Source organism: Erythrolamprus reginae, chromosome 4 (assembly GCF_031021105.1).
Source record: "Erythrolamprus reginae isolate rEryReg1 chromosome 4, rEryReg1.hap1, whole genome shotgun sequence".
Classification (NCBI taxonomy): Eukaryota; Metazoa; Chordata; class Lepidosauria; order Squamata; family Dipsadidae; genus Erythrolamprus; species Erythrolamprus reginae.
In genome coordinates, this window is record NC_091953.1 from 136,584,113 (window position 1) to 136,609,600 (window position 25,488).

The 25,488-nt window shown below is 40.0% G+C and overlaps 1 protein-coding gene across 2 annotated transcripts in view; it reads left to right on the top strand.

Moving 5' to 3' along the window:
• Positions 1 to 25,488, top strand: part of DGKH (diacylglycerol kinase eta) — a 113,647-nt gene that overhangs the window by 82,508 nt on the left and 5,651 nt on the right. The window contains exons 13-29 of one of the 2 annotated variants that reach the window (XM_070751385.1): positions 345 to 430; positions 1,039 to 1,135; positions 2,549 to 2,828; positions 5,247 to 5,372; positions 6,652 to 6,714; positions 7,989 to 8,106; positions 9,899 to 10,009; positions 10,683 to 10,779; positions 11,699 to 11,806; positions 12,773 to 12,886; positions 13,635 to 13,769; positions 14,623 to 14,789; positions 16,199 to 16,304; positions 17,273 to 17,365; positions 17,828 to 17,947; positions 19,513 to 19,621; positions 25,038 to 25,168. In XM_070751385.1, coding sequence (XP_070607486.1) covers positions 345 to 430; positions 1,039 to 1,135; positions 2,549 to 2,828; positions 5,247 to 5,372; positions 6,652 to 6,714; positions 7,989 to 8,106; positions 9,899 to 10,009; positions 10,683 to 10,779; positions 11,699 to 11,806; positions 12,773 to 12,886; positions 13,635 to 13,769; positions 14,623 to 14,789; positions 16,199 to 16,304; positions 17,273 to 17,365; positions 17,828 to 17,947; positions 19,513 to 19,621; positions 25,038 to 25,168 — 2,061 coding nt within the window. The remainder of the gene's footprint in view (positions 1 to 344; positions 431 to 1,038; positions 1,136 to 2,548; positions 2,829 to 5,246; positions 5,373 to 6,651; positions 6,715 to 7,988; positions 8,107 to 9,898; positions 10,010 to 10,682; positions 10,780 to 11,698; positions 11,807 to 12,772; positions 12,887 to 13,634; positions 13,770 to 14,622; positions 14,790 to 16,198; positions 16,305 to 17,272; positions 17,366 to 17,827; positions 17,948 to 19,512; positions 19,622 to 25,037; positions 25,169 to 25,488) is intronic. The other variant, XM_070751386.1, reaches the window with a different exon arrangement.

Below are 25,488 nucleotides of genomic sequence, written 5' to 3' on the forward strand. Positions count from 1 at the left end.
ACCTACCTACCTACCTATCTATCATCATCATCTCTCTCTCTCATCTACATACCTACCTACCTACCATCGTCTGTCTGTCTCTCTGTCTGTCTGTATATCCATCCTCCATCCATCCATCCATCCATCATCTATCTATCTTATCTATCTATCTATCTATCTATCTATCTATCTATCTATCTATCTATCTATCTATCATCTACTTACCTACCTATCATCTACTATTTATGTATATCTCGTCTGTATCTATCTGTCTGTCTATTTTATTGATATATGTTTGAAAAATAAATGTTTACTATGCAGCTGCATTTTAAGATCCAAACTTTTTTTTAAAAAACTCTTTTCAGATGTCTGTCTATGAGGACTCAGTTGCCACCCATCTGACAAAGATCCTTGATTCTGATCAACACTCCGTTGTTATTTCGTCAGCCAAGTAAGTATAGAATGTAAAATTGATTTCTACTTTGGAGGAGGGGAAAAAAATCTCTTTCCATATTTTTTGATGTATGAAACTTTCTGTTGGCCTTTCTTCTGAAAGGGCAACATACAAATTCAAATAGATAGATAGATAGATAGATAGATAGATAGATAGATAGATGGATGGATGGATGGATGGATGGATGGATGGATGGATGGATGGATGGATGGATGGATGGATGGATAGATATATGATAGATAGATAGATAGATAGATAGATTTATTGATTGATTTATTGATTGATTGGATGGAGAATGGGGATTTTGCAGTATCCTTCCCCTGCCACCGCCCACCAAGCCATGCCCACCAAGCTACACCACTCCCACCAAGCCACGCCCACAGAACCGCTAGCAAAACTAATTGGACTTCACCACTGCTATAAATGAAATATGAAGTCAGGAAAGGAGAGATTTTCATTTGTTTTACCAATGAAAAACATAAAACGTACAATCTTAATGACTGCATTTTTCAGTGCTAAGTGGCCGAGCTAAATTAATGCCTAATGTAAAATTAAAGCTTTAACAATAATCAATTTCCTGTATTTCTTTCTTTTGAAAAAAAAAGGATCTTATGTGAAACTGTGAAAGGATTTGTGGCCAAAATAGGGAAAACTGGTGAAAGACCGGAGGAAAATGCAGAAACAGATTCCATGGCTATTAAAGTAAGAATTTGGATTGTTTTATTTAAAGAAATTGTTCAGTAATTCATAGTTATCTGCGTATATCCCTAGTATTAATGCTTCTTTTGTATGGATACCCAGAACAGAAGGCTTACCAAAAAATAATAATCATGGAAGTCACCAGGTATAAAGATGGTTAAAGATAGCTAGCTTTAAACCTAAATGGGTTAAGGTTAACAATGATTGGAAAAACAGTTGTAAAATCCGGTTGGAGATATGGATGACCATCGCAACTAATGGCCACCATACAGTAGGTTGGCTCCATTATGGTACTAAGTTGAAAACTACTTGTAGATCTCTGAACTGAAATGGTAGGTTATAGGATTTTTTAAAATTATGGAAGACTTATAAAAGAGAATATTTGTAGCTCAGGGTTAAACTGAAATGAACAGAACAGAACAAGAGCAGAAGTAGAGCAGAGCAGAATAGGAATAGAATAGAGTAGAACAGAACAGAACAGAAAATAATATAAAAGATAGAATAGAACAGACTAATGGAACAGAACTAGTGATGGGCGAACCCAACGGTGTTCGGGTTCGGCAAGTTCAGATGAACTTTACACAAAATTCGGCCAAACCCAAACCGAACCCGAACGGGGAATCCCTCCCACAAAGAGATTCCGGGGGCAGAGCTTTGACGTCACCGGCAGTTTGCTAAGGATACCAAGGTGATCCAGGAAGTGATCACTTTGGTATCCTAAGCAACCTGCCGGTGACGTCAAAGCTCCGAACGCCGAACACGACCCCGAACTTTGCCCGAAGTTTGAAAAAAATTCGGGTTCGTGTTCGGCATACCGAACACCGCAAAATTCGGTACGGACCCAAATTGTGCGAGTTCTGTTCACCCATCACTAAACAGAACTAGAATATAAGATAGAATATACTGCTCAAAAAAATAAAGGGAACACTTAAACAACAGAATATAACTCCAGTTAAATCAAACTTCTGTGAAATCAAACTGTCCACTTAGGAAGCAACACTGATGGACAATCCATTTTATTTTGTTGTCAGCACATTCAACTTTGTACAGAACAAAGTATTCAATGAGAATATTCCATTCATTCAGATCTAGGGTGTGTTTTTTGAGTGTTCCCTTTATCTTTTGGAGCAGTGTATATATAGAATATGGAATATGGAATATGGAATACAGAATACAGAATATAGAAGAGAAGAAAAAAGAAGAAAATGTATTGGAATGAGGACTAGAGTAGAATAGAGTAGAGTAGAATAGAGTAGAGTAGAGTAGAGTAGAGTAGAGTAGAATAGAATAGAATAGAATAGAATAGAATAGAATAATTGCTGTGCCAAACCAGACCGTTATACAGCGACAAATGACAGACTCCTCTTTAGAACTGGACCAGCCATTCCTTTAATATTCCTTTATAAACCTTTTTAGTGTTCGGAACTGAACGAGAAGTTAAGCCTCCTGCTCCAGGCCCTCCATGCTGAAACCCAGGTGAGTCCAAGCCTTCCCCACATGGCTACGAGCCCCATCGCGGAGGAAGAACCAGACGAGTCGTCGAGCGAAGAATCGTTGTCGGACGCCAAAGAACCGTCGACCGAGAACAACGGAGCTTCCCCGACGCAGCAGATGTTCAAATCCCGAGAGCAGCTGATGCTACGGGCCAACAGCCTCAAGAAAGCTCTGAGGCAGATCATTGAGCAGGCAGAAAAAGGTGAAGGGGCTTTAATTGGCTAGATTTCTTTCTTCGTGGTTTGTTGACAGGGCTAACTTGACTCCTTGACAAGTGAAACTTGTCAGTACTCCACACTGGGCTTATACCCAATGATAGACAGACTGTATTTGAACCAGAGTACATGTGGTAGTGGTGGTTTGTTCAGAAAATAAGCCAACATATAGAATAGAATAGAATAGAATTTTTATTGGCCAAGTGTGATTGGACACACAAGGAATTTGTCTTGGTGCATCTGCTCTCAGCGTACATAAAATAAAATATACATTTGTCACGAATCATGTGGTACGACACTTAATGATTGTCATAGGTTTCAAATAAGCAATGAAGAAGCAATATTAATAAAAATCTTAGGATATAAGCAACAAGTTACAGTCATACAGTCAACATGGGAGGAAATGGGTGAAAGGAATGATGAGAAAAACTAGTAGAACAGAAGTGCAGATTTAGTAGAAATTCTGACAGTGTTGAGGGAATTATTTGTTTAGTAGAGTGATGGCATTCGGAAATAAACTGTTCTTGTGTCTAGTTGTCTTGGTGTGCAGTGCTCTGTAGCGACGTTTTGAGGGTAGGAGTTGAAACAATTTGTGTCCAGGATGTGAGGGGTCAGTAAATATTTTCCCCGCCCTCTTTTTGACTCGTGCAGTCTACAGGTCCTCAATGGAAGGCAGGTTGGCAGCCATTGTTTTTTCTGCAGTTCTGATTCTCCTCTGAAGTCTGTGTCGGTCTTGTTGGGTTGCAGCACCAAACCAGACAGTGATAGAGGTGCAGATGACAGACTCAATGATTCCTCTGTAGAACTGTATCAGCAGCTCCTTGGGCAGTTTGAGCTTCCTGAGCTGGCGCAGAAAGAACATTCTTTGTTGTGCTTTTTTAATGATGTTTTTGATGTTAGGTGACCATATAGTAAAGGTTAAAGTATTATTTACAAGATATACAATACTGTATCTCCATAATTTACACCGTAATTATAATACAATCCATCTTCTTCACACAAAGCAGGTACATCTAGTATTACATATATTATCTCCTTCGCACACAGCAGGTATAATATAGTATATATTAGCACACAGCTTATTCTCTTATTAATACAGCAAATACCTTTACATCAGTATAGTATATTCTACACAGTATATTGCACACAGCTCTCATTTATTTTTACAACTTAGCACACAGCACTATATCATATTCTATACCAGTGTTTCCCAACCTTGGAAACTTGAAGATATTTGGACTTCAACTCCCAGAATTCCCCAGCCAGCATCCTCAATCCACAGCTTACATTAGAGAACCATCTTTCAGCTGTGGCGAGGGGGACATTTGCCCAGGTTCGCCTGGTGCACCAGTTATGGCCCTATCTGGACCGGGAGTCACTGCTCACAGTCACTCATGCCCTCATCACCTTGAGGTTCGACTACTGCAACACTCTCTACATGGGGCTACCTTTGAAAAGTGTTCGGAAACTTCAGATCGTGCAGAATGCAGCTGCGAGAGCAATCATGGGCTTTCCCAAATATGCCCATGTTATACCAACACTCCGCAGTCTGCATTGGTTGCTGATCAGTTTCTGGTCACAATTCAAAGTGTTGGTTATGACCTATAAAGCCCTTCATGGCATTGGACCAGAATATCTCCAGGACCGCCTCCTGCTGCACGAATCCCAGCGACCGGTTAGGTCCCACAGAGTTGGCCTTCTCCGGGTCCCATCGATGAAACAATGTCTTTTGGCAGGACCCAGGGGAAGAGCCTTCTCTGTGGCAGCCCCGATCCTCTGGAATATATATGAAAGGAAGAAAAGATATATGATATATGAGATAAGGAGAGTCTGCGGAGAGGGGCGGCATACAAATCTAAATAATAAATAAATAAATAAATAAATAATAAATAAATAAATAAATAAATAAATAAATAAATAAATAAATAAATAAATAAATAAATAAATAAATAAATAAATAAATTTGGACAGGGGACGAAAGGCACACTGGTACACTTATGTACGCCCCTTACTGACCTCTAAGGAACCTGGAGAGGTCAATCATGGATAGTCTAAGGGAGAAATGTTGGGGGTTAAGGGTTGACACTACTGAGTCCAGTAATGAGTTCCACGCTTCAACAACTCAATTGCTAAAGTTATATTTTTTACAGTCAAGTTTGGAGCGATTAATATTAAGTTTGAATCTGTTGCGTGCTCTTGTGTTGTTGCGGTTGAAGCTGAAGTAGTCATTGACAGGCAGGAAGTTGCAGCATATGATCTTGTGGGCAATACTTAGATCATGTTTAAGGCATCATAGATCTAGGCTTAGATTGCACAGGCCAGCGCATGAGATGGACAGCCATTCTTTCTTCTATGGCCTCGTGTGGGTTTTTAAAAATAATTAATGGGCATGTTTGGTGTTCCAGTGGTAGATGAACAGAATGCCCATAGTGAAGATCAAATAAACCAGGACACGATGGAGTACAATAAGGAATTAGAGGAATCCAAGGATGAAAAAGACGAAGACACCAAGGAATACGAATCTCATCCGAGTAAGTAAACAGAAAAAGACATTTTGCATGAGAATTCCGAGTGCGGGTTGTTTTTTATTATTATTAAATCAAGCATCGACATATTGAAATATGTAATGGGTGGAAACTAATCAAGGAGAGAAGCAACCTTGAATTAAGAAGAAATTTCCTGACAGTGAGAACAATTGATCAGTGGGAACAGCTTTGCCTTCAGGAGTCTTGAATGCTCCAACATTGGAAGTTTTAAAGAAGATGTTGTATAACCATCTGTGTGAAGTAGTGTAGGGTTTCCTGCCTAAGAAGGGGGTTGGACTAGAAGACCTCCAAGGGACCAACTTTGCTATTCTGTTCTGTTCTGCTCTGCTCTGTTCTATTTTCTTCATTCTAATACATTATGTTCTGTTCTATTCTTCATTCCTATACATTCTCTTCTCTTCTATGTTCTGTTCTGTTCTGTTCTATCTTCTCTTCTCTTCTCTTTCCTTCAACTCTCTTCTCTTCTCTTTCTTTCAACTCTCTTCTCTTCTCTTCTGTTCTATTCTATTCTATTCTGTTCTGTTCTATCTTCTCTTCTCTTCTCTTCTCTTTCCTTCAACTCTCTTCTCTTCTCTTTCCTTCAACTCTCTTCTCTTCTCTTTCCTTCAACTCTCTTCTCTTCTCTTTCCTTCAACTCTCTTCTCTTCTCTTTCCTTCAACTCTCTTCTCTTCTCTTTCCTTCAACTCTCTTCTCTTCTGTTTCCTTCAACTCTCTTCTCTTCTCTTTCCTTCAACTCTCTTCTCTTCTCTTTCCTTCAACTCTCTTCTCTTCTCTTTCTTTCAACTCTCTTCTCTTCCCTTCCCTTCTCTTTCCTTCAACTCCCTTCTCTTCTCTTCTGTTCTCTTCTGTTCTGTTCTATCTTCTCTTCTCTTCCCTTCAACTCTCTTCTCTTCTCTTCCCTTCAACTCTCTTCTCTTCTCTTTCCTTCAACTCTCTTCTCTTCTCTTTCCTTCAACTCTCTTCTCTTCTCTTTCCTTCAACTCTCTTCTCTTCCCTTCCCTTCTCTTCTCTTATCTTTCCTTCAACTCTCTTCTCTTCTCTTCTCTTCAACTCTCTTCCCTTCCCTTCCCTTCTCTTTCCTTCAACTCTCTTCTCTTCACTTTCTCCCCCTCCCCTTCTCCTTACATATATTTTTCACTCTATGGCCAGTTAACTCTATGATACCTCCATCCGTCTGTCCATTACCCTGGGGAGGTAAACCTCTGCCTCAAATGTCCAGAAGGAGACAGTAAAAATACATAAAACCTGCTGATTCTTTTCCAGTCCCAGTCGGTGTTGCCAGCAAGGAAAATCTTCCAGTCCTGAACACAAGAATAATTTGTCCAGGTAATTTATTTCTCCATAATTAATTGTTTTGTTTTGAAAAATAAATCAGAACTGGGCCAGATTCAGCTGCCCCTACAATTCACGTCTTGGATGGAAGAGCTTCAGGACGGGGGAAACAGAGTAGTTCTACCTTAATGTCCACTGTTATCCACTGTTGACCTCTCCTGATTCCTCAGAGGTCAGTAAGGGGCGTGCATAAGTGCACCAGAGTGCCTTCCATCCCCTGTCCTAATATTTCTCTTTTACTAGTATCATGTATATAAACATTGTTATATCTTTGTATACCACCAATTCGTACGTGACAAAACAAACAAACAAATAAAATAATAATATCCATGATAGATAGATAGATAGATAGATAGATAGATAGATAGATAGATGAAAAAGAAAGAGCATAGGTGGATGGATGGATGGATGGATGATAGATGGAATATATACATACACACAGACAGGGAGACTGACAAACAGATAGATATTGCTAGCTAGCTATAGCTAGCTAGCTAGATGGATGGATAGGTAGGTAGGTAGGTAGGTAGGTAAGTAGGTAGGTAGGTAGGTAGATAGAAAGAAAAAGAGAGAGTATAGATGGATGGATAGATGGATGGATAGATGGATGGATGGATGGATAGATGGATGATATATGGATTATATAATAGATAGGTAGGCAGGTAGGCAGATAGGCAGGCAGGCAGACAGACAGACAAAGAGACACATACACACCACAAACATAGACATACATATATATTTTAATCACTGTCCATCTTGAATACAAAAGGGAAGTAGAAACTTGAGAGTTTACAACGTTGATACTATATGGAACACACACACACACAAATATCTACTGTTGCTCAAATTTATATTTGTGTTTGTAGGTATAATGCCGTTTGTGAGTGTTGTATATCAGCAATTGCATGATCTTTGTAGATTTCTGTTATTCAGTTGCTAAATTGCGTGTGTCCAATTCTTTGGAACATGTTCAGTAGAAAAAGGGACTTATTTTCTTCTCTTTAAATTTTGTCCCTTTCTGTTTCTAACGAATGGAAGGGAGATTTTTTAAAATTACAAAATTGTCTTTATTTACAATGGAATGGAAGGGATACACAAGGGAGATTTTGAGAAACGTTGAAAAAGGAAGAGTTTTATCTCTGAAATTTTGTCACGTTTGTTGAATATTTGGCAGAGAGGCAAGCTTTTTAATTAACCTGTGAATTGATTCCTAAATGACTTAAATATCTAATTAAAATGTATATATTTTTTCCCCATTTTTCAATCAGGTCTGAGAGCGGGTCTCGCTGCCTCTATTGCGGGAAGCTCCATTATCAGCAAAATGTTATTAGCAAACATCGATCCATATGGTGCCACCCCTTTCATTGATCCTGACCCAGAATCGCTGTAAGAAACAAGCTTAATGCTTGCTCCTTTCTCATTTTTGTTGAACAGTATTAATATTCATTGCCATTATATTCATGTATAACATGAGAAAGGAACCGCCTGCTACCGCACGAATCCCAGCGGCTGATAAGATCCCACAGAGTTGGCCTTTTCCAGGTCCCGTCGACTAAACAATGTCGTTTGGTGGGCCCCAGGGGAAGAGCCTTCTCTGTGGCGGCCCTGGCCGTCGGGAATCAACTCCCCCCGGAGATTAGAACTGCCCACACCCTCGTCTTTCGTAAACTACTCAAGACCCACCTATACCGCCAGGCATGGGGGAGTTGAGACACCTTTCCCCCAGGCTCTTTATATTTTATGTTTGGTATGTGTTGTTTGGTTTTTAAATACGATTTTATATGCTTCTTTTTTAATATTAGATTTGTTTCGCTATAATATTGTTTTTTATTATTGTTGTGAGCCTCCCCAAGTCTTCGGAGAGGGGCGGCATACAAATCTAATATATTATTATTATTATTATTATTATTATTAATTATTATTATTATTATTATTATTATTAAATGCCAGAGATCTAAGGCATTTTCTTTCCAAATCAAAGCAGTAGAATTCTTTGCCATCTGTTGGGTCTTTCTATCTGAGAAAGAGAAGGAAGAATTTCTAATTAGTGCAAGGGAAAAAATATGTGTATTAATTTAATTTTTTTTGTAAACAAAAGGTCCACAGTTGTATCAGCAATGTACATAGGTTTCTTAGAGTTCTCCACTGTTAAGGGTTTTAACCACAATAAGAAACAGGAAATGGGCATGATTTCGGATGAGATATTCCTCCTGCTGCAGAATTCTCCTGGAATAGACCAGGGGTGTCTCTAAAGTTGGCAAGTATAAGACTTATGGACTTCAACTCCCAGAATTCCACAATTAAGCTGAATTCCACAAGGACTAGACTAGAATAGAATAGAATGTAGACTAGAATATAGAATAGGATAGGATAAGATAGGATAGAATGTAGAATAGAATGGAACGGAATGGAATAGAATAGAATAAGAGTACAGAGTATAGAATATAGACTATAGAATAGAATATCGAATGGAATGGAGTAGAATTGGAATTGGAACTGGAATTGAATTGAATGGAATAGAATATGGAATAGAATATGGAATAGAATATGGAGTGGAGTGGAGTGGAGTAGAATAGAGTAGAGTAGAAATAGGAAGAGAATATAAAAGTATAGAATAGAATAGAATAGAATAGAATAACACAGTTGGAAGGGACCTTGGAGGTCTTCTAGTCCAGCCCCCTGCTTAGGCAGGAAACCCCACACCACTTCAGACAGATGGTTATCCACCATCTTCTTAAAAACATTCACAACTTCTGGTGGCAGTCAGTTCCAAAATAAATAAATAAATTGAGTCCCATTGGGAGTGGGTGGCATAGAAGTAGAATAAGTAAGTAAGTAAGTAAGTAAGTAAGTAAGTAAGTAAGTAAGTAAGTAAGTAAGTAAGTAAGAAAGAAAGAAAGAAAGAAAGAAAGAAAGAAAGAAAGAAAGAAAGAAAGAATAATAAATAGAACAGCATAGTGCTGGGGCAGGTTTTTAATCCACTTGCAGGTTGCCACTAACAGTTTGTCCGAACTGGTTCGAACTGGCCGAATTCCGCCTCTGAATTATCTCTCTAGGATCGGATAAAAAGTTTGGGTTTGCTGTAAGTAATAAGCCGAGAACTGGGCTGTTTGTTTGCATACCTATGCATGTTTCCTCCGTGTGCTATTACCAACAGGAGTTGTGCATTTGTGTGCAGGGAAGGCTATTCAGAGAAGTGTGTCATGAACAATTATTTCGGCATCGGATTAGACGCGAAGATTTCGTTGGAATTTAACAACAAGCGGGAGGAACATCCTGAAAAATGCAGGTGAGTCACAGTGAAGATTCGAAATAGTCCTCGCCTGCACCTTTAACTAGGGCTAGTCCTCAACCTGCAACCATCCATTTAGGTTCAAAGTTACAACTGAAAAATGTGACCCTTTTTTCACACTTATGACTGTTCCAACATCCTTAAGTGGAGGTACAGCAGCTGGGCCTGTCGAATATAAGATATTCTGATCCAGCTCACACTACGACTGAGATATGGGTGAATGTGACTGAATGGTTTTTAAGATATGTGTTTTTAGGATCACTTAAATTGGATTTTAGCATCTTTAATGGGTTATAGGTTTTGAATTGGTCTAGTTTTAACTTTGATTTCTAATATGCTTTGTCTATGTATTTATACATACGTTGTAAGCTGCCCTGAGTCTTCAGAGAAGGGCGGCCTAGAAATTGAAATAATAAATAAATAATAAATGCCTCCTAGAACAGTCCTAAGTTTAAAACCTGCGGGGATTTGGCTTAACAACCCTGGTCTGATTGTAAAATGGGGCAAAACTCACTTTGGAACCAAAGGGTTGTTCTTGTTTAGCGACGGATATATTGTTGGACTCGGTGTTGGTGGGTAGCTGTGTGCATGTAGGCAAGGGGATTGATGTCTTGTTGAATGTTTTCGATTGGTTAATTCCACGCTTTTGTGTGTCATCCCTCCATTGTAGAAGTAGGACCAAGAATATGATGTGGTACGGCGTCCTTGGTACTAAAGAGTTGCTACAACGGACGTACAAAAACTTAGAGCAGAAAGTTCAACTCGAGGTAAGGCTTAAACTCCCTGACACGCCCGTTTGCCTCACGTCCTCCCTGAAGCAAAATGAGTCTTGACCTTTGGATGTTTTAAGGGGATTTTAGTTGTAAAAAGTCACCATCACACCTCGTGGGGACAAAATATATTTATTTATTTATTTATTTATTTATTTTATTGATTGATTGATTGATTGATTGATTGATTGGATGTACATATGCCACTCCTCTCTGAGGATTGCTGAATAGTATCAAGTTCCTACCGGTATAGATGAGTTTCCTGCCATTTCCCCTTTAACCCCCTGGCAGAGGAGCCTTTTGGTGGCGCTTAAGGAGGCTTTGGCAGTCCAGAGCAAACGAAGCATTTCCCTTTCTCTGGGCGCTTGGAGAGGGAATAAACCTCTGCCAGCGCCCAGAGAAAAGAAACGCTCCCTTCGCTCTGGGTAGCCGAGGAGTCACCACAGCGAAAGAAAGGTGGTGGCTACATAGCGAGCGAGAGGAGAGGGGAGCCCTTCAGCATGGGAAGGAAGAGGAAGCAGGTAGCAGCAGCAGCAGCCAGTGTAGGGAAGGTAGCCTCGCGCCGGGTGTATGGGAGGTGTGTGCTCCTCCTTGCCGCCTCAGAGTCCCTCTTTTTTTTTTAAGCCTTAAAGTTTTGGATTTTTAAAAATTCCCTTCCCCTCACCTTCTTCCTTTGGCAACAACTATCCTCCTCCTCTTCTTCCTCCTCCTCCTCCTCCCACCCAAATTCTGAGCTTTTATTTCTTTCCTAATGGATTTGCACGCATTATTTGCTTTTACATTGAGTCCTATGGGAAAAATTGTTTCTACTTACAAACTTCTACTTAAAAACCTGGTCATGGAATGAATTAAGTTCTTAAGTGGAGGTACCACGGCATTTCTGTGGCTATTTATACAGCATTTTATAACTTTGCAGTGCGATGGACAATATATCCCCCTTCCTAGCCTTCAAGGCATCGCTGTTTTGAACATCCCAAGCTACGCTGGTGGAACAAATTTCTGGGGTGGAACGAAAGAAGACGATGTAAGTCTTACATTTTTAGGGTTATTTGCTTTCCAAACACTAAGCCTCTTCAGATCAAACATTTATTTTAAAAAGCTTCTCCATTTTGTTAAGTTGTCCAGAACAATAATAAAGCAGCCTTTAATAAGTCTGATAATTTGAACATTTTAACTCTTTCTAATATTTCGGTGGTGACTTTTAAAATTACAGTTCCCTTCCAAACCTCGACCTTCTCTGATATTTAAGGAATGCTGATTTATAACCTGGAGCAAAAGACTTAATAATCCCTGAATGACATCATAGATGGAATGCATATGTTGAAATGTCAAACGTGACTTGCAGGGCACAAAACATTTTTTAACAAATGGAATGGAATAGAGTAGAATAGAATAGAAAATAGAATAGAACAGAAAATAGAATTGAATAGAACAGAAAATAGAATAGAATAGAATAGAATAGAATGTATTGGAATTAAGACTAGACTAGACTAGAAAATAGAAAATGAACAGAACAGAATTCTTTATTGGCCAAGTGTGGTTGGACACACAAGGAATTTGTCTTTCGTGCTGATGCTCTCAGTGTACATAAAAGAAAATATACATTCATCAAGAATCATGATGTACAACACTTAATAATTGTCATAGGGGTCAAATAAGCAATCAGGAAACAATATTAATAACTTCTGAAGGCAACTTCTGTTCCATCGGTTGATTATTCTGTCAGAAAATTCCTCCTTATTTCCAGGTTGAATCTCTCCTTGTTCATTTCCATCCATTATTCCTTGTCTGGCCTTCAGATGCCTTCGAAAATAGCCTGTTCTTTTCCTCCTCTCTGTGGCAGCCCCTCAAATATTGGAGGACCACTATCATGTCTCCCCTGGTCCTTCTCTTCTCTTCACTAGACTAGCCATACGCAATTCCTGCGACAGTTCATCATATGTTTTAACCTCCAGTCCCCTCATCATCTTTGTTGCACTTTCTCTTCCAGATCTTCGGGGCACCATCGTTCGACGATAAAATCTTGGAGGTGGTGGCTGTATTTGGCAGCATGCAGATGGCCTTTTCCCGAGTGATCAAGCTCCAGCATCATAGAATAGCCCAGGTTTGTCTGATGCCCAGAAAAAAAGGAAATGAGACTGTGTTTCCGATACCAGGGGTCCCCCGATCTGCAGGCTGCTGCCAAAGGATTGGGCCCGCCACAGAGAAGGCTCTTCCCCTAGGCCCCACCAGATGACATTGCCTGGCTGACAGGACCTGGAGAAGGCCAATTCTGTGCAACCTAACTAGTAATTGGGATTCTCCACATTGGGTTTCTCCAAACTTGACTGTAAAAAATATGACGTTAGCAATCAAGTTGTTGAAGTGTGGAACTCATTACCATACTCCATGGTGTCAACCCCCAACCCCCAACATTTTTCCCTTAGACTTTCCACGGTTGACTTCTCCATATTCCTTAGAGGTCAATAAGGGGTGAGCATAAGTGCACTAGTGTGTCTTACGTCCCCTGTCCAATTGTCTCTCCTATATTTTATATATCTTTTCTCCCATCCATATATCCTTCCTCTACTCTTCATTGATGTATTCAATTCTCATATCTCTTCTTCTATCCCTTCCCTGATATTTACTACTACATTTTTTTATTCTCCTTAACTTTCAATTTGTACTGGACAAAATAAATAAATAAATAACTAAATAAATAAAAAATAAAATAAATTCTTCACAGTGTGGAATTTTGCATCCTTTTTTTCGCCCTTGAGATGCGCCCGAACAGGGACCCAGCCACCTGTTCTTCGTGGAAATTTGCTTGACCATCTTCCAGCGTGCTGAAATGTATTTACTCTTTTTTTCAGTGCAGGGCAGTGAAGATCACCATACTCGGGGATGAAGGAGTACCCGTTCAGGTTGATGGGGAAGCTTGGATTCAACCCCCGGGCATCATTAAAATTGTGCACAAGAACAGAGCACAGATGCTAACGCGAGACAGAGTATGTCGTTGTCTTTCTCCTAACACACACAGACCATAATAATAAAAAAGCAGAGACAGTACAGGTAGCGCTTGCCTTACAACAGTTATTTCAGTGACTAGTCAGAGTTACAGCATTTTCTTAAATGTAGTCACACTATTATTTACATAGATCTACTCCAAACATGACTAAGTCAGGGTTTAACTCAACTGCCATATCTTCATACTTAAACAGGACACTGTTATATTTCAGACTATACTTGTACAGGTGCTGTTAAAATGATGTGACTTTCTGGAAGTGTACATTATTCTTTGCTATTTAAAAGAAGATACAATAGCACTTGGCCTCTCCAGATCAAGCATTTATTTTAAAAAAGCATACTCATTTTGTTAAGAACAATAAGTCAGTCTTTAAAAAATAAGTCTAATAATTTGAACGTTGTACAAACCTTTATAGTTATTGAGTTACCTCATTGTATCCAGAAGGCGGAAGGCGAGGAGGGTGTCCAAATAGGACTGCAACTGATGCACCAGGTGAACCTGGGCAAACGCGCCCCCCCCTTGTCACAGCTGAAAGATGATGGTCTAAAGTCAGCTGTGGATTGAGGAGGACGCCCAAGTTGCGGACTCTCTCTGAGGGGGTCAGAAGTCCCTCCCCCCCGAGAGTAATGGACAGACAGGTGGACATGTCCTTGGGAGGCAGAACCTACAGCCACTCCATCTTGTCGGGGTTGAATCTGAGCCTGTTAACTCCCATCCAGACCCCAACAGCCTCCAGACACTGGCACGTTACACCACTATGAATGCTTGGCTGGGCAGTGGCTTCAAAGAGGCCTAAATTCTTTCTCTCTTTATTGTCTCAATTCTGAAAACAGGCTTTTGAAAGTACATTAAAATCCTGGGAAGACAAGCAGAAGTGTGATTCTTGCAAACCAGGGTTGCGGTCCCCATTTTATCCGCACCAGGCAGTGGAATTAGCTTCGGAAGAAGAGACAACGCAGATCCAGGCTTGTTCGCAGGTGGCGGAAGAATTGATCACAAGGTAGCTCAAGAGTATTTAGAGATTGCCACTCATGATTAGGGGACTGGAGGCTAAAACATACGAAGAATGGTTGCAGGAATTGGGTGTGTCTAGTTTAATGAAAAGAAGGACCAGGGGAGACGGGATAGCAGCCTTCCAATATCTCAGGGGTTGCCACAAAGAAGAGGGTGTCAGGCTATTCTCCAAAGCACCTGAGGGTAGAACAATAAGCAATGAGTGTAAGCTGAACAAAGAGAGAAGCAACTTAGAACTAAGGAGAAAATTCCTGACAGTTAGAACAATTGATCGGTGGAACAGCTTGTCTCCAGAAATTGTGAATGCTCCACACTGAAAGTTTTTAAGCAGATGTTGGATAACCATTTAGCTGAAGTGGTGCAGGGTTTCCTGCCTAAGCAGGGGGTTGGACTAGAAGACCTCCAAGGTCCCTTCCAGCTCTGTTATTATTATTATTCTTCCCACCATTGTGTCAGAACTGAAGAATTTTCTTGGCTGAGAAGCAATTGTCGTCAAAAGAAAAAACAAGGATGTCCAGTTGCCTCTTGAAAAAAAGTACCTAAGTTCATCATTTCAGGATTATCACCTATTGTCCCAAACATGGTTTTTTCCCCCCCAAAAGGCAACTGGATTTTCTTGGCTTTTTTCCTCTTAAAAAGAAATACAAGAAGTTCTTGACTTACAACAGTTTAGTGACTGTTCGAATTTACAACGCCGTTGGAAAAAAGGACTTATGACTCTTTTTCACACCTTTCACATGGGATCAAAATTCAAACACTTGGCAACTGGCTGGTGCTGGTGACAGTTGCAGAGTCCCAGGATCACGTGATCCTCTTTTGCGCCTTTCTGACAAAGTCCACGGGGACACCAGGTTTGCTTAACAACCGTGTTATTCATTTAACAACTGTGGCAGGAAAAGTCGCAAAAGGAGGCAAAACTCTTTTAACAAATGTCTCGCTCAGCAACAGGAATTTTGAGGTCTCTTGTGGTCATATGTCGAGGACCGCTGTGTTTATGACCACTATTTTTAATGCTGCTTTGGCCGTCTTTCACTTTTAGCTGATTTTTATTCTTTTTATTCAGTATTAAGGCCGTCCGGAGTCGTGTTTATCGGAGACGGGCAGCTTGCAAATTTGAAAAATAAATAACGAACAAAATTAGAAACATAGAAACATAGAAGACCTGACGGCAGAAAAAGACCTCCTGGTCCATCTAGTCTGCCCTTATACTATTTCCTGTATTTTATCTTACAATGGATATATGTTTATCCCAGGCATGTTTAAATTCAGTTACTGTGGATTTACCAACCACGTCTACTGGAAGTTTGTTCCAAGGATCTACTACTCTTATTGTTTGGTCTTTTTAATTTTCTTTCTCTTTTATTTCCCCCTTCCCCAATCTGCTATTTTCCACAGGATCTGTGAAGCTGCCAAAACTCACAGCCTCTTGGAGCAAGAGCTGGCTCACGCTGTAAATGCTTGTTCTCATGCTTTAACCAAAGGCGGCCCAAAATTCCCCGAGGTAAGGAAAAATAAAAATAAAAGACATGATTATTATTTATTATTTATTAGATTTGCATACCGCCCCTCTCCGTAGACTTGGGGCAGCTCACAACAATAACAAAGACAATGTAAGAACAAATCTAATAATTTAAAAAACACTAATAAATCCATTATTAAAAGCAAGCATACACACAAACATGCCATGTATAATGTCTTCAAATGAGGACTTGATAAGAATTCTAGATAAGAATCGAGGTCACGTGAAACAATAATAGCACTTGGTAAGGCCACACTTGGAATCCTGCATCCAGTTTTGGTCACCACGATGCAAAAAAGTTGTTAAGACGCTAGAAAGAAGGCAGAAAAGAGCAACCAAGATGATTAGGGGACTGGAGGCTAAAACATATGGAGAACGGTTGCAGGAACTGGGTACGGTTTAGTTTAATGAAAAGAAGGACCAGGGGAGACATGATAGCAGTCTTCCAATATCTCAGGGTTGCCACAAAGAAGAGGGAGTCAGGCTATAGGCCAACAAAGAATTCTATCCTACCCTACCCTATGCTATTCTAAATCCTATTTTTTTACTGAAAGAGTAGTAGATCCTTGGAACAAACTTCCAGCAGACGTGGTTGGTAAATCCACAGTAACTGAATTTAAACATGCCTGGGATAAACATAAATCCATCCTAAGATAAAATACAAAAAAATAGTATAAGGGCAGACTAGATGGACCATGAGGTCTTTTTCTGCTGTCAGTCTTCTATGTTTCTATGTTTCTATCCTATCCTATCTGGAAGTCACATTTTTCCAGTGCTGTTGTAACTCTGAACGGTCTGTAAAGAAACAGTTGTAAGATAAGCACTCTGGGAGTTGGGTGGCATATAGGTTTGCTTAATAAATAATAATAAATACCAGAAAATAAATACTTATAATTAAATTTATAGCTTTGTTGCTGGTATCTTCATGGATCCTTTCCCTCCCTCTGCAGAGCCTTACCAGAAATGCCGCGCTGGAAATAGCTGCCACCGTGAAGGCATTACACGATGAAACAGAATCCTTGTTAGTTGGAAAGGTTTCGCTGGTAAGAGGATGATCGGTTGTTTCTTAGACTGTGATATCGGCCTGAAAGAATTGGCCATTAAGGATTTGTTTTATGGTAGAGTTGGAGATCCATAGCCTGGAAGTTGCCTTCACACAAAGCATTTGACAAAGTAGACCACTCTGTATGCTAGAAAAAAGTGGGATAGATAGATAGATAGATAGATAGATAGATAGATAGATAGATAGATAGATAGATAGATAGATAGATAGATAATACATAGGTAGATAGAATGAATAGATAGATAGATAGATAATACATAGGTAGATAGACTAGATAGATAGATAGATAGATAGATAGATAGATAGATAGATAGATAGATAGATAGATAGATGAAATAGATATATAGTTATATAGTTATAGATAGGTGATAGACAGACAGAAAACAGAGGTTCTTGTTAGACAATTGAGCATAACAAAGATTATAATTTGCTGTTTTGGTAGCAGTTGGAATCCCCTTGTGAGGAGTTGTTGGTGTCGACGGTTCACAATCTGGAGACCGAATTGAGAAAGTTGGGTGAAATTCCTTGGCTCTGCTATATTCTGCAGATGAACGATGATGAGGTGGGTAGAATTTACACACGCAAACCCCCAATCCTCGCTGTTCCTTTTTTTGGGGGTGGATTGGCCCTGCCTTGAAAATCTGACCCAGGTGCAGGGAAGATACGAATGCTATGAAGATGAACTGGAGGAGATATTTAACCTCCTGCAAACACAGAATCCCTTTGGCAGAAGCACAGAGTCACTTCTGATTGAGACTGAAAAAGATGCAGCTGCTTTAAAGGTCTTTAAAGACGCAGAAAAATTAATGGGATTTTTAAAAGCAGCTTCATCCGCCCCGCCCCCCTTTTTTTTCATGTCAGCACTGAAGCCTGAATAAAAGCAGATTTTTTTTAAGCAGGTGCTGTGCACAAGACCTGAATAATTTTTTCTGCACTCTTTTTGAAATATTCGATTTTATTTGGCTACCGGTAAAAATGGATTTTTGACTGTTCCTTGTGTAGAAAAGATCGGGGTTGATCTTGCCAGTTTTTTTGGGTTTGAGCAGAGAATATAAACATTTGGAATACTGTGTTCAGTTCTGGAGACCTCACCTACAAAAAGATATTGACAAAATTGAACGGGTCCAAAGATGGGCTACAAGAATGGTGGAAGGTCTTAAGCATAAAACGTATCAGGAAAGACTTAATGAACTCAATCTGTAGAGTCTGGAGGACAGAAGGAAAAGGGGGGACATGATCGAAACATTTAAATAGGTTAAAGGGTTAAATAAGGTCCAGGAGGGAAGTGTTTTTAATAGGAAAGTGAACATCAGAACAAGGGGACACAATCTGAAGTTAGTTGGGGGAAAGATCAAAAGCAACATGAGAAAATATTATTTCACTGAAAGAGTAGTAGATCCTTGGAACAAACTTCCAGCAGACGTGGTAGATAAATCCACAGTAACTGAATTTAAACATGCCTGGGATAAACATATATCCATTGTAAGATAAAATACAGAAAATAGTATAAGGGCAGACTAGATGGACCAGGAGGTCTTTTTCTGCCCTCAATCTTCTACGTTTCTATGTTTCTATATTTCTTTTTTTGTTTAATGTGGGTAAGATTTTAATTTATGAGGCATGCAGTTTAATACAAAAATAGCTTCATAATGTACTTAATTTCGCAGAGTCTCAGGAGAAGGGCGGCATAGAAATCAAAAATATAAATAAATAAAATAAAATAATTTGCACCCAGCAGTTATCCAGTTTTGAAAGGAGATTACTTCACTCTCCATTCAGAATATTTTTATATTGTGGAATTATTCCTAAAATTCCTCTACTTGGGAAACATTATGTTTCCTGGTTCGTTTTTCAAGGTCAAATTTTACGATGCCTTTAAAACATAAATTTAATAAAGGATAACTTGGTTTTTCTTTCATCGTATTCAAATTATTCATTGTCCATCCTTTAAATTTATCCATCCCTTTGGACATATAACAATCCTTTTCAACAAATTGCATCTTGCACTGAATGGATAGAGTCTTTATTTATTTATTTTAAAAATTGCAGTTTAATCTCCTGGATACTGCTTTTAACAAATAAACGCATCAAATGAAGGAAAAAGAATAATCTTATTTTTTGTTTTAGGATCCTCCTTTGGAATACTGTAAAAGAAACAGCCGAAGTACCATGTTTCGTATAGTGCCAAAGTTTAAAAAGGAGAAGGCGCAAAAACAGAAGACCAACAACCAGCCTGGTATGTTTTCAAAAATATTGTTGCTTGGAAGAGACAAGCTTGTGAGTGGATTGTGTGTTTAACACAATATGCACCGAGCTTGTCTTGGCTTCCTTGTTAGTCCACCTTCATGATGAAGTTGCTTTATCCCACGAGAAAGTTGTCCTTTACATCCACTTGCAGGCCAAGCTTGGGTGGGTAATTGTCCTGGTTTAAGGAGGCCAAGGTCTTAAGATCTTATGTGACACATTGAGGGTGTAAAATCACAGCACCGGAGACTCTTACTGTTCAAACATATTTATTTCGGAAGGCACAACGACCAACTGAATCTCTCAACAGTTAACTCCCAACAAGGGCAACGGCTAGTCCATTGCCCTATTTATACTTTTTCTAAAACGCGGGAACTTTTCCGGACAACCGTTTATTTTTGGCGGCAACCTAAAGCTAGCTGCGTCTTAACCAATCAGTGAATTTCTTTTTATTTCTTTAAACGAACATAACAGAGGGCTACATTTTAAAAGTGAGTGGATTAAGGATCCATTCAGGGATGGGGTTTTGAGGGGTTAAAAAAAACACTTTGGGCATTTTGCAACCTTTAAAGCCTGTTTCACCCTTTTCAATCCCACAATCTCCCCCAAAATTCAGAAAAGAGATTCGCATTTGGGGCCTAAACCGCACAAGAGGATTTCGGAACCCATAAATCGAAATGAATTAAATTGAATTATTTTATTGGCCAAGTGTGATGGGACACACAAGGAATTTGTCTTGGTGTGCATGCTCTCAGTGTCCGTAAAAGAAGTTATTAGACTTGTATGCCACCCCTGTCTGAAGACTCGGGGCGGCTCACAACAACAATGAAATAATACAGATACAAATCTAATAATTAAAAAACTGTAACTAAAACCCATTACCTTAAGAACAATCGATACTACACAATCATAACCACACATAACTTTCAATGGTCAGAGAGGGGGATACACTAGTAATCCCATGCCCAATGACATAGATTAAAGGTCTTGCGGAAGGCGAGGAAGGTGGGGGCAGTGCGAATCTCTGGAGGGAGTTGATTCCAGAGGGCCGGGGCTCTTCCCCTAGGCCCTGCCAGACGACATTGTCTGGTCGATGGGACCTGGAGAAGGCCAACTCTGTGGGACTTAATCATCCGCTGGGATTTATGCGGCAGAAAGCGATCCCATAAGTATTCTAGTCCAATGCCCTGTAGGGCTTTATAGGTCATCACCAACACCTTGAATTGTGTTGGGAAACTAATTGGCAACCAATGCAGGCTGCAGAGTGTTGACGAAACATGGGTATATCTGAGAAGACCCATGATTGCTCTCGCAGCTGCATTCTGCACGATTTGAAGTTTCCGAACACTCTTCAGAGGTAGCCCAATGTAAAGAGCATTGCAGTAGATGAACCTCAAGGTGATAATTGCACAATCTCCCCACCCGCCCCCAAGAATGTGCATAGGCCTCATAGAAGCCTTAGACAGTGAAAAAACGGCCAAATGGGCAAACCAGAACTTTGGAAAAATGGACTTCTGGTTTGCCCGTTGTGCTGTTTTTTGCACTCCGGAGGTTTCAGGGAAGCTTCCTGAAGCCCCGGAGTGTAAAAAACAGCACAACGGGTAAATCGGAAGTCCACTTTTTACATCTCATAGAAACATAGAAGATCAACAGTAAAAAAAGACCTCCTGGTCCATCTAGTCTGCCCTTATACTATTTCCTGTATTTTATCTTAGGATGGATCTATGTTTATCCCAGGCAGGTTTAAATTCAGTTCCTGTGGATTTACCATCAATTTACCATCTCCATCAACTTCGTCTGAGAACACTTATCGTATTCTTTGGAGTATAAAACGGACTTTTTCCCCTCCTAAAATTCGTTGAAAATTTGGGTGTGTCTTATACTACGAATGTAGCTTTTTCAAAGGTTTTTTCCCCAGCTCTAACATAGAAACATAGAAACATAGAAACATAGAAGACTGACGGCAGAAAAAGACCCCATGGTCCATCTAGTCTGCCCTTTTACTATTTCCTGTATTTTATCTTACAATGGATATATGTTTATCCCAGGCATGTTTCAATTCGGTTACTGTGGATTTACCAACCACGTCTGCTGGAAGTTTGTTCCAAGGATCTACTACTCCAGTTATGCTAATGATCTTAAATATCTTTTAATAAAATATTGGAGGATTTTTTCATTCCTACCACCTCCGAAGAAGTTTTTTTCCAGCCCTAAGTCTTTGCAGGCTTGTTTTCCTTGCTCCTCTTTCCGAAAAAGGTTTTTTTCAGCCCTAACTAAATAATATGCTGAAGCTTAACAGACTAAGAACCCTAGCCAGATGAATACCTATTCATCTGGCTAGGGTTCTTAGTCTGTTAAGCTTCAGCAGAAGCAGATTTCCCCCCTATTTTCCTCCCCCCAAACTAAGGTGCCTCTTATACTCCAAAAATATGGTAAATCTTTTGAAAGTTCTCTGCAGTCTTTAGCAAGCCACTGAGTTTCTTTCAAAGACATTATGTGCTATCTTAGTGGTTTTCTCCAGCAATTGCAGTCAAGTCCTCAGTGTGTTTTAAGAGTGGACCCTCTCGCCACCACAAGACACAAAGCTTGAATGATGCCCTCTTTGAATATGTTCTTTTTCAGAATGTGCTACTAACTTCTGCATTGTTCGAGGTTTCCTTTGCAGAAAAATCAGAGTGGCAGCTCTTATCTGAGCGAAGAATAACACTTTTTTAAGACACTGAAGCACCATTTCTTTTCATTAGCAAACAGACTTTCCTTGTTTTACTTTCTCATTCTTACATGTTGCATTATGCCACAAATAAGTCCTATTTTTAAAACAATGTCATACCATTGTTTGATTGCTTGTTTGAACATACGAGGGTTGCCCAGAAAGTAATCCACCACATTTTTTTTCTTCCACAATTATTTATTGAACGCAATGAAACTTACACACAAGAAAGAAGTATGTTTCTTCTACACTCCCAATTTTTCCACGAAATCTCTGTCCCGTTCTATGGCCTCCCTCCAGCGAGACACAAGGGCGTGTATGTCTTGTTGGTACCACTCCTTGTTCTGGTCATGAAGCCTTGGAGTTCTGCCGAACCGTTTTCTAATGGCCTCACCCTCCATGCCCAGCGACTAACCGTACTTCTGTCGACTGCAGATTCTCCATAAACTGTACACAAACGTTTGTGAATGTTGCCAACAGTTTCTTTCTCCGCAATGAGAAATTCAATGATGATACGCTGCTTATAACGTACATCACTTACAGCCACCATTTCGAAACATTGCTGCAGCTACGCTATCGGTCTGAAGAAATGCAAAATTTACATGTATACTCCTGACAATTCAAATAATGTAAAGTTTTGCATTCGTACCATTACTGTAGGCTCAGACAAAAAAATGTGGTGCATTGCTTTCTGGGCCACCCTCCTATAATGTTGGCGGCTTCCAACATTATTTCTTGGAAACCGCCCAAAGTGCCATTATTATTATTATTATTATTATTATTATTATTATTATTATTATTATTATTTATTAGATTTGCATGCCGCCCCTCTCCGTAGTCTCGGGGCGGCTCACAACAGTGATAAAAACAATAAATGGTAACAAATCTAATAATTAAAATCTAAAATAACAGTTTTACATTACAAAGTCTAAAAAGAAAAAAAATGCCAATAGATAAAATACATACACACAGTCATAAAAGTATAATTAATAAAAAATTTAAAAAATACCAGGTTTTCAGTTTCAAAGTGCTAAAAAAATTGCCCATGTGAGTATTTTTTTAATTAATTGCAGGGAGACAATTTAAATTTTTGACTTTGAATTTCTTTAGAGGTATCCTGGGTCATAGGTGACTTCCGATAAAACAACCTTCTTTTTTTAAATTATTATTTTTTTAATTGATTTTAAAATATAGAATATGAAACACACACACAACATAGAACAAGCGCTCAGTGATTGGTGCCCACCACCAGACAAACATTCACACCCCACCACCAATTTTGGGGTGTTTCTTATATATACCATTTTAACTCAAGAGCAATATATCTATTTACATATTATACAGTGATCGATAAAACGGCTTTCAATAAAATACACAGCCATTTGCTTTGCCCTGCCTCCCCCAGTATTAAAATCCTGTCTTTCTCCGAGCCACATGATATACCCAAAACTTTAAAGGGCTATTTATGTGACCTAGTGAAAGACGCAATGCTTCGAATTAAATGTGGCAACTGTTTAAGCCTCCACCAAGGCGATCCCCCACCCCCGTTTGCATTTCAATCAATATATTGATGAGTCTCTTGATGCTCCTGAGGAAACCACAGGGAGGGTGGAGGTCCTGTTTCCTAGAGAGGCCCCATGGAGGTTTCTCCCCGCCTTTTCCAGCCTTGTTTCTTTCCAGGAGATTTCTAGAGAGGCCCCATGGAGGCTTCTCCCTGCCTTTTCCTGCCCTGTTTCCTCCCAGGAGATTCCTAGAGAGGCCCCATGGAGGCTTCTCCTTGCCTTTTCTGGCTTGTTTCCTCCCAGGAGATTCCTAGAGAGGCCCCACAGAGGCTTCTCTCTGCCTTTTCTGGCCCCGTTTCCTCCCAGGAGATTCCTAGAAAGGCCCCACAGAGGCTTCTCTCTGCCTTTTCCAGTTACAGTTCGGAGGCTTGGGTTTGTAAGTGGAAAATGGTTGTTGAGAAGAGACAAAAAAAATCTTGAACACTCGGTTCTTATCTAGAAAAGTTTGTAAGTAGAGGCGTTCTTAGGTAGAGGTAGCGCTGTATCTTTTCCAGCCTTGTTTCTTTCCAGGAGATTCCTAGAGAGGCCCCACAGAGGCTTCTCTCTGCCTTTTCTGGCCCCGTTTCCTCCCAGGAGATTCCTAGAGAGGCCCCACAGAGGCTTCTCTCTGCCTTTTCCAGTTACAGTTCGGAGGCTTGGGTTTGTAAGTGGAAAATGGTTGTTGAGAAGAGACAAAAAAAATCTTGAACACTCGGTTCTTATCTAGAAAAGTTTGTAAGTAGAGGCGTTCTTAGGTAGAGGTAGCGCTGTATCTTTTCCAGCCTTGTTTCTTTCCAGGAGATTTCTAGAGAGGCCCCATGGAGGCTTCTCCCCGCCTTTGCACATCCTGGAATACGTATAGACAGCACCAATCCTAATTAGGCAAACTAATGAGTTGGCATAGAGACGTTTGCCAGCATAGCTGGATAGTTGGAGTGAGAGCATGGCTAAAATCCAGACAGCCCCTCAGACTCCTGAGTTTTTCCCTACTTTTAACCCGCATGTCAGAAGCTGCTGCCCCGTCTTGTGTGACTTCCACTATCACCACGTTGCTTTCTTCTCTTCTGTTTCCCACCTTCTACGGCCTAACCTTTTGCTTGTCGTGCCGCCCAGCATGTAGAAAAAAATTAAGGGGGTTTTGCTCTTAACTTTGGTAGTTCAAAAATGGGGCACGGAGGAAGTCGCTGCTTGGCTGGACCTGCTGAGTTTGGGAGAATACAAAGAAACGTTCGTCAGCCATGACATCCGAGGCGCCGAGCTTTTGCACCTGGAGAGGCGAGACCTGAAGGTATTGGCCCTTGTGCTACTTTTTCTGCCTTAAAATGGATGGAAGCGTCTCCTCTCTTTCCCTTCTCCCTGCGATGTGCTTGTAGCTTGGCTTTATTTAACACGCAACCCTGCATAACATACTTGGCCAAAAACGGCTGTCTGTTAGGCTTAATTTCTTTACCTGATAAAAAAGCAGGAGGACAAGTATACAGTAGTACCTCTAGATACGAGTTTAATTCGTTCCAGAAGGGAGCTTGTATGTTGAACAACTCGTATCTGGAACAAATGGCTTTAGACTTTGATTTTCCCCTCCGAGATAACCAGAAGCAAGGATTCTTG